At 38.3% G+C, this 9,965-nt stretch overlaps 1 protein-coding gene across 1 annotated transcript; it reads right to left on the bottom strand.

Annotated features, from left to right (window-relative positions):
* Positions 1–3,341: 3,341 nt before the first annotated feature.
* Positions 3,342–9,673, bottom strand: si:ch211-202m22.1. Its single transcript, XM_073920893.1, has 8 exons — positions 8,654–9,673; positions 7,875–8,054; positions 7,590–7,687; positions 7,443–7,493; positions 6,380–6,761; positions 6,120–6,296; positions 5,776–5,905; positions 3,342–5,683 (listed from the first exon to the last, which is right to left on the bottom strand). Exons 1-8 carry the CDS (start codon positions 9,594–9,596, stop codon positions 5,674–5,676), a joined length of 1,971 nt encoding a protein of 656 aa, XP_073776994.1. The 5' UTR covers positions 9,597–9,673; the 3' UTR covers positions 3,342–5,673.
* Positions 9,674–9,965: the final 292 nt, after the last annotated feature.

Genomic DNA, 9,965 nt, shown 5'->3' on the forward strand with positions numbered 1-9,965 from the left:
GCACATCCATTATCTATCTATTCATTCATGCATCCATCCATCAATTTATCAATCAATGCTTTCATTAGTTCATCAATCCATCTATATATCCATTCATTCATCAAACAATTAATTCATTCATTCATTCAATCACTGATCCATCCATCCACTCATCCTCCATCCATTCATCCATCCGTCCATCCATCCATCCATCAATTCATCAGTTAATACATCCATTAGTCCATCAATCCATGTGTTCATTCATTCATTCATTCATTCATTCATCAAACAATCCATCTAACCAACCAACCATTTACTTATTCGTCCATTTGTTGATCCATTCATTCATTCATGCATCCATCCATCCATTTATTCATTATCCATATATTATCCATTAGTTCATCAAACCACCAATTTATTAATTCATTCATTCACTCATCAAACAATTCATCCAACCTACCATTTATTCATTCATTCATGCTTTGGCTGATCCATTTGTCTGCACATCCATCATCCATCTATTCACTTATGCATCCATTCATTAATCAGTTCATCAATCCATACATCCATTAGTTAATCAATCAATCTATTCATTCATTCATTCATTCAATCATTCATTAATCAATCCATCCAACCAACCATTTATTCATTCTTTCTTTCGTACATTTGTTCATCTATCCATCCACTCATCCATTTATTCATTCATGCATCCATTCATCCATCCATTCATTATCGAGTCCAAATAGAATAAAAAAAGTTTAATTTATTACAGAATGTTTAATACATATTTAAAATCCTGCAGCACTTTTTGCTTGCTAGTAACATGTATTTTCTGTCATCACATTTGGAGCAACAAGTCCAAAAAATAGCTATTATGTATCTATAATTCATTGATGGAAAAAAAGCACTAGTGCTCTCAGACTAGCCATGAAATCTTCCTCAGTCTCACAATGTTTGCACCTCACAGTCTGGTGTCTTTGATCCAGATGAGCTGGTAAATGTTTGATGGTCAAGGGAAGGCCAGCACCAAGGACACAGTGATAGATGGACTTGATCGCTGACAATATGCTTGAGCTGAATGCTAGGAGAGTGGTTATATTCACCAGACCTTGAATTGAATATTAATAGGGTGAAGCCCAGCTGTCATGATGCAGATGCACAAGTCAATTGTTCCACTGATGAGCCTCTCGAGTCTCCATGGGGACAAAAAGGTTCGGTCAGAGGGGTTCACGCGCACTCAAAAACACAGACACCGGGACCAGTTTTCTTTCTCAGGGTACACGAGTATGAAGTCATCAACACACACTGAAAAGATCCAGAAGCACAAAATAAACGTTAATATGACTCACAACTCGACAAATTAGCCCAGCTGTTGTATCTGTTACAACTGCAGTCCTTATAGTGTCTTGTGGATCAGCAAAACACATTTGTTTGCAACACTTTTTTTAAAGTTTGTTCAAAATGAAGCAAACCACCATAAGCTTGCACTGTGTCCTCCCAGATAAAACGGAAGATCCCATTCTCTCAGAATTAGTATCACATTATTTACACTTGGCCAAATGTTCATGCTTGAATTAAACAGATGTGTCTTCAGTCCAGTGTCAACTAATCTTAGCCAATGATGTTTGATGAGAGGAGATGGAAACACTGCTTTTGAGACAACGGGGATTATGGAGAATTATAGAATCTGTCACACTGCAACTTGTTTTAATGAGCAATCCAACTCTCCATCACAATAGCTACATGGTCTACAGCCTGTAATATACAAGTTGTTTTTTGTGAGTAAATGTGAATATTTTGGAATCAATGTTTTCCCAGCTGAAGACTTAACCAGTAAGTGGCTGCTTTGGGCCCCAAAGTATCAGGGGTCCCAAAAGAGACTTTGCATATTCTGTGCTTATTTGCATTTTAGAACATTTCAAATGTTTCTGTTAACAAAGTGTTTCGCACTGTTGGACAATATGTCTAATCACATACATATGTTGATTCCTGAATTGCATTGACAGAATTTTTCTCAAAGTGTAATTTTCTTTGATGCTGATTTTTTTGCACTCACAAATCATCTCATTACATCAAATGAAACGTAGACACAATGTTGAAATAAATTCCTGTTTTGAGATTCTCCAATATAAAAAACTCATCATGACATCACATGTCCTAAAGTATACCTTGTGAAGGAAATTCGATTGCACTCAGAATATTGAGGACTTTTAAACACATCACCTCATATACAAACACATTGAAATCAATAAAATGGACCAAGCACAGATGATTACGCACCATTTAGCAAGTTGATTTAAACATGTTTTTTTTTTTTCAAAATAAACTGATTCATTTTTTAAAGAAACCTAAATTTGTGCAGAAGTAAAATATATTCTAATGTTCACATTTCAGTAACATTTTGTTAAAAAGTAACACTTTAATTCAGCAAAGGAGCATTCAACTGATTAGAAATATAGTAAATTCTGGCACGTTTTTATAGTGCTTAAGTGCTTATAGCAATTCTAATATGACATGAATTTAATACTGAATAACAAATGTATCATAGTTTCTACAAAATACTAACAGTACAACTGTTTTCAACATTTAGAATCATAATGAGCACCAGATACAATTAAATTGATTTTTGAAGTACCATATGACATGTACAGTAACTGACATGTATAAATATATTTTATAAAAATGAACATTTCCTCAATATTTACTCACACACAGTGGTTCTAAACTTTTTGGAATTTGTTTTTCCTTTTGCTTGCAAATCAAATATTTTTAGAGAAATGTTGGAAACGTGTATCTTTTGACATAGTAGGAGCAAAAATACTATGAAAATGGATGGCTGCTGGTTTGTAACATACACTACCTGAGTAGTATTTTAGGATTTTTCAGCCTGATCTCACGAGAAAACGTAAGTATTTTACGTTTTGGCAGTTTAGTGGCTAATTCGTACGAATTCGTACGAGTTCAGTCGTAAGAAAATGTACGATTTTAAAAAGAAGGCGTGGCACCTAACCCCACCCCTAAACCCAACCGTTATTGGGGGATACGCAAATCGTACTAAAATGTACAAATTAAATTTTACAAATTTGTACGAATTAGCCACTAAATGAAAAAGTTACGAATTGCCGTGAGATTGTGTTGGATTTTTAGAAAAAACAGTTAATATCTTGACTTCTAGTTGATCATTTGGTATCATAAGTGGTTTATATGAAAGACAAAGCCCTTAGATTATGCTTATTTTACCAAAATAAAACATGATCTTGTAGTAGTATACAGTATAGAATATAAAGTCATGGTGCAGTGGAAAAAGAATTAATATTGTGTATGACTCCAATGAGCTTAAATGACTGCATCCATACATCTTTGCAATGACTCAAATAACTTATTAATAAAGTCATCTGGAACGACAAAGAAAGCTTTCCTGCAGGACTTCCAGAGTTCATCAAGATTCTTTGGATTCATCTTCAATGCCTCCGACATGCTCAATAATGTTCATTTCTGGTGACTGGGCTGGCCAATCCTGGAGCACCTTGACCTGGAGCCCTCTGCTGTGGTTTATAATGTAATTGGCAGCACAAATGTCTTGATAACTCAGGCTGTTGATGTTGCCATCCACTCTGCAGATCTCTTGCACGCCCCCATACTGAATGTAACCCCAAACCATGATTTTCCTTCACCAAACTTGACTGTTTTCTGTCAGTTTAACAGATGATTCAACGGATTGTTTATCTGAAAAATCTACCTCCTGCCACATTTCCAAATGATCAACTCGAAGTCAAATAATAATTTGTTGCTCTTACAACTGGGATCGACGACAAGACTTTTGTCAGGTAGTGTAGTTCAAAATATTTTCCTTTGTGATTAATATAAAAAAGAAACTCAACCTAGTTTGGAACAAGTGGAAGATTAATAAATTATTACTTAAATTATGGATGATTTTCAGTGAACTACTCATTTAAGTAAATGAACCTTGGTCAGGCACGTGCACACATTGGGCTGAACCTGTGCAGTGCACATGCCCTTTTTAGTCTTGGATAGAAAGTGCCCTTCCAAAATGACTTACAGTACTATGAGTTTCTTCTGTTTTTCACAAAAGAAGACATTTTGGAAAATGCTGGAAACCTGTAACTATTTACTTCCATTGTATTTGTTTTCCTACTATGGACATCAGTGGTTACAGGTTCTCAGATTTCTTTAAAGAATCTTCTTTAGTGTTCAACAGAAGAAGAAAAAAACTCATAGGTTTGGAAGCACTTGAGTAAATAGTTAGGGAGAACAATCTCTTTAATTGAGTAAGGAGTCATTTAGAAAAGTCACAGAAATGATTATCAGAGCTTCATGTTGATTCACATGATTTTATTTGAATTATTAACAATATATAAAAGCAAATCATAACAAAACAATTATGAACACTTAATTATAAAACAATCCCTTTCCCTTATGACAGAACACCAGATTCATTGATGAGGTAGAAAATAGTTGAGCAGATCTTTGATGACACTTTAGAGGAGAAAACTGTGACAGCACTGGACTTCCTAATGGAGTTTTAGCATTAATTCAGTTCAATTTATCTTCATTTCTACAGCGCTTTTACAATGTGGATCGTGTCAAAGCAGCTTAACATAGAAGTAAATTGAAACTGTGTCAGTCCAGTTTTCAGAGTTGAAGTTCAGTTCAGTTCAGTTCAGTTCAGTGTGGTTTAATTGTCACTGCTGAAAGTCCAAACACTAAAGAGCAAATCCATCGATGCGCAGCTCCACAAGTCCCAAACCAAGCAAGCCATCGGCGACAGTGGCGAGGAACAAAACTTCACCAATTGACTAAAGTGAAGGAAAAAACCTCGAGAGAAACCAGACTCAGTTGGGCACGACCATTTCTCCTCTGGCCAAACATCTTGTGCAGAGCTGCAGTCCAGGCACCATGAATTACCATTATTGTCATTAATTACTCGCCTCATGTCCTTAGTTCAAATTTATGTTTATTTCATATTGAGAACACAAATGAAAACTTTAGATGAAATCTGAGAGCTCTCTGACCCTCAAATCGCACGCTCATAAGAGCACAGTGCACTGTATGTGTGTCGCACTGCTGACGTTTAACCCAGAGGCCTGCGCGACTTCCTCTCATTTAAACAAAGCGTGGGCACATCCGAGGTAAACATCAGCAGTGCGACACACATACAGCGCAGGACAGAGCTCTCATGGTTTGATGAAGTTTTCTGGCATTTAAACATCTCTTCATTCTTGTGGTTTATGGAGGATCAGAGAGTTCTCGCAGTTCATCTCAAATATTTTCACTAGTTTTCTGAAGATGAAGAAAGGTGTCAGGGGTTTGGAGCTACAGCTGCCATTTTTAGGTGAAATTTCTTTCATGCAGAAAGAAAAACACAAAAACAATAAAACAGAAATAATGACTTCAGAAGTTCTGTACTGCACTGTATGTGTGTCGTACTGCTGATGTTTAACCCAGAGGCCTGCGCGACTTCCTCTCATTTAAACAAAGCGTGGGCACATCTGAGGTAGACGTCAGCAGTGCGACACACATACAGTGCAGGACAGAGCTCTCTTCAACACACGTCATGAACTGACACTGAAAAAAAGTGAGGTCTTAGTGGTTTGGAATGACATGAGGGAGTAATTAATAACTTTAACAGTCTTGTGAATGTCTGGAAATGGTGCTTTCCTCCTCCTCGCTTCTTTAGTTTTTTCTAAAAATGAAGAAAAACAATCAGAAATAAGACAAAGTTATTTAAGAAGTAGTATGAAAGGCTGTCAAATAAAACTCTGTGTGTTCCTCTACCTCCTCTTGTATAACTGCTTCACAGGATTTGGGGTCGTTGGATTGAACCAGCAGTGCTCTTCTACCTGGTGTAACTGTAGCCGTTTAGCTGGATTACGGATCAAACACTGGGAAATCAGGTCCACGCATGCTGAAAAGTGTCACCGAGAGTGTGAAATATGTCTGCATACTCAACATTCATGAACGTCTTTAAATCTTACAACATCAAATGTTACAAAACATCCACAATTAAGTGACTTTAATATCTACAGGTCCTGTAAGCATTATATTTAATCCATTTGACTTATGACTGACATGTTTGATTCTGTCACTGAGGCTGAGATTGTTCAGAGGTGTCTGCTTACCTGTGGATAACCTGGGGTGTATCTGAATTGCGCCAAACATTATTGACTGTCTGTTATTGAAGGCCAGTCGTCCATGCATTATTTCATACAGCATAATGCCTATTGTCCAGACGTATGCTGGGTTAGCATGGAATACACGACACCTCAAAGCCTCAGGTGGCATGCCATGTCCAGCTCCTGTAAGAGAGACATTTCCAGAATTTAGGCATTTCATGAGACAATACTGTGACCAAAGAAACTAACACAAAATTCCAACTCACCTCGATAGTCACTTTTATTGAAAGGCTTTTGGGTAATTGGCTGAGCACATCCAAAGTCGATCAATTTGAGCTCTAATCGGGGTAGAGTCACCAGGATGTTCGCTGTGTGTATATCCCCATGGAAAACTCCACGCTCAGAGCAGAACATTATAGCTCGGATCAACTGACGCATTAACTGGCGTGCTTGGTTTTCCTCAATGTCCGCTGTGTCTTTGATGTACTGAAGCAAGGTCTGGCATGACTCTGCGTACTCCAGAATGAGAACAAAGTTGTCCTCAATCTCAAGCCAGTTGTGTAATCTGATGATGTTTGGACATCGCGGAGCTTTCATCAACCTAAGCATCATTGCCACTTCTGCAAGCACAGGTGTGGAATGACCATCCTAGAAAGAAAACAGATTTCAAAGACATTAACAAAGCAGAATGGCACAAAGTACAGTAACACAAACTTCAGTATGTGAATAATCACTAAGCTTCATGTTCTGACACATTTTTGCTTATATTTGAGCATTCAGTCATGCAGTTTAAGCTAAAAGAGGACTCTACACGTGTGTGTTCTGTCCGTCTCTGAGGCTAAGCACATGCACACAACAGCACAAGAGCTCTTTAGCACTTCTGAATGACTCGTATACACTCGAATAAATCAAGCACATCCCATGCTGCAAAAGTCCCGCTACATGATTTCCTTGATTTCCAGCTTTGTGTAGAAATGAATGCAGACTGCTTTACAAGGGGCCGGGATATGAATCAATGATCATTTTAACCTCCATTAATGTTAAATTAATTTTAATTAATTCCACAGCCCGACATTTATGTGTTAAAAACTTGTCTCTGGGTTTATTTCTTCTGCTGAACACAAAAGAAGATATTTTGAAGAATGTTGAAAACCAGTAAGCATTGACTTCAAAAGTATTTTCTTTTTCTACAATAGAAGTCAGTGGCTACCTGTTTCCAACATATCTGCTTTTGAGTTCAGTTTAAAGTGGTCCAGACAGGTACGGGAGAAGTGAAGGATGAGTAAATGCTCAGCACATTTTCACTGTTGTGTGAATTAATCAACTTACAATGTCCAGATAGCGGTCCTGTTGACTCTTCACCATGCACTTCAGGGCAACCTGCGGAAAAACAAATTAAATTAAAGCCAACAAATTATTTATATTTGTTAATCAGGAGGAAAATGTTGACTGAATTTTAAAAAAGTAGTTCTCTACCTTTACTCTTTTACTGCGTTTGTGAGATGCCACATACACCTGGCCAAAAGCTCCTTCTCCAATCAGGTCTCCGACTTCAAACTGAGTCAGATCAAGTCCTGAAAAACAGAAAAAAGCAAGGAGATTTACTTGGATTGTCTGGTATGAAACGGATCAAATATATGACTCCTGTCCTTTAAATCTGGACCTAATGCAATGACCTAAAAGCAGTAACTTCTATCAGAAATGCAGGAGTAAATTGATTAATAATCTATATTAATTATGAATTAAAGAATGATGACTTACCACGAGTGAGCCCAGAAGCCTCCTCAGGACCCTGGCCTGGCAGACATACTGACTCAAGGTCTGGCTCTGACTCTGGCTCAGGCTGTGGTGTAAAATGCAGGAAAGGAAGCTTTGCAGCCTTCCATGCTCTCTTAAAGAAAGCAGAGACTCTTTTCCCTTTCCTTCCTTTCTTGGGGTTTTCTAAATTGAAGAAAACAAACAGAAACATCTTCATGAACAAAGCTGCAGCTACAGTGCTCAGAACATTCATATATGCCAGGGGTGGCCAACCCTGTTCCTGGAGAGCCACCTTCCTGCAGATTTCAGTTGCTACCCATATTAAACACACCTGAAAAAAATAATTAGGACCTGAACACCTCGTGATAATTACAGGCAGGTGTGTTTGGTGGCTCTCCAGGAACAGGGTTGGTCACCCCTGATATATGCTGTACATTTATCCATTTCTCAGTGAATATGGGTAATATATAGTAATATATATTGATGCATTTGAACAAAACTGATTTAATAAACAGATTTATTTATTAAAATAATATTTTAGTCACAGAACATTTTTAGAAATGGAAAGATATTAGAATATAGAATATTGTAAAGCATCCTATAGAACATATGAATTTAAATGAGAGATTTGTGGGGGTGTACTCATATATGTTTAGCACTGTAATAATTAATACACAACCAACAGTACAACAAATGACACTGTCTGATTTAGAAACTAAAAACAACAAAGAGTAAAAATAACAGATGGCAAAATAAAATGAACCAAATTCAGGATGACTCACCATCAGTCCCATCAATTTTAGAGGGGTCTTGAACAGACGGAGGCGACTCAGGACTGACTGAATCTGCATCCGTCATTTTCTTAATATTGGAGGGGCCCGGAACACTCAACGGCTGAGGATCTTCACAGACCTGGACTGGCGGACGCATCTGCTCAGGGTCAACATGATCTGCGATGGTCGTTGACTGGATCCTGGATGGTCCTGGAACAGCCAACGACTCGAGACTGTCGCAGACCTGGACTGGCGGACGCATCTGCTCAGTGTTAACATGACCTGTGAGGGCCGTTGAGGACTCAGGACGGGCCCGATATGCATTCGGCACATCTGCTGTTTGCTTGATCCTGGAGGGGCTCGGAACACTCAAGGGCTGAGGATCTTCACAGACCTGGACTGGCGGACGCATCTGCTCAGGGTCAACATGATCTGCGATGGTCGTTGACTGGATCCTGGATGGTCCTGGAACAGCCAACGACTCGAGACTGTCGCAGACCTGGACTGGCGGACGCATCTGCTCAGTGTCAACATGACCTGTGAGGGCCGTTGAGGACTCAGGACGGGCCCGATCTGCATTCGGCACATGTGCTGTTTGCTTGATCCTGGAGGGGCCCGGAACACTCAACGGCTGAGGTTCTTCACAGACCTGGCCTGGCAGCATCACCGGCTCAGGGTCTGCATGTGCTGCGACGGTCCTGGAGGGACCTGGAACAGGCAGGTGCTCGAAATAGTCGTTATCTGACTGGGGTTCAAAGGGAACCACTCTGCTCTGGTCACAGCTAAGGAAAGGGCGCTTTGCAGCCTTCCATACTCTCTTAAAGAAAGCAGAGACTTTTTTCCCTTTCCTCCTTTTCTCTGGGTTTTCTGAAGTAAAGGAAATGAACAGGGAAATATTAGAAAACTCTTTAACCACAAGTTTAAAATAGACAAACTGCTGAAAATTAGACATATAAAAGACAATCACACAAAAGAAACATCAACAATAAATGTACAATTATAATAGAAAATGTTTAAAAACTACAATAACTACGTGGGATTGCGAATCATTTCTATGACGTAAAATGACAAATACAACCTGACAAATAGTCGGTAATTCATCCAATTAGACATTAGGAAAAATCCTAGAAGCAACTGTTTTACAAAAATAAACATTTCACTCCTGCTCACACGAAATGCAAACTATTATAATAACTCATTTTTTGATTTTTCAAAGTTCTGAGTTATAGAATATTTTATTATAGTTATAGTTTGAGCTATTAACAATCACCATCACAATGTTTAATCAAATTCATGAAGCCTTTTATTTTTTTGTCAATGG

The sequence above is a fragment of the Danio rerio genome, chromosome 13 (assembly GCF_049306965.1).
Source record: "Danio rerio strain Tuebingen ecotype United States chromosome 13, GRCz12tu, whole genome shotgun sequence".
Classification (NCBI taxonomy): Eukaryota; Metazoa; Chordata; class Actinopteri; order Cypriniformes; family Danionidae; genus Danio; species Danio rerio.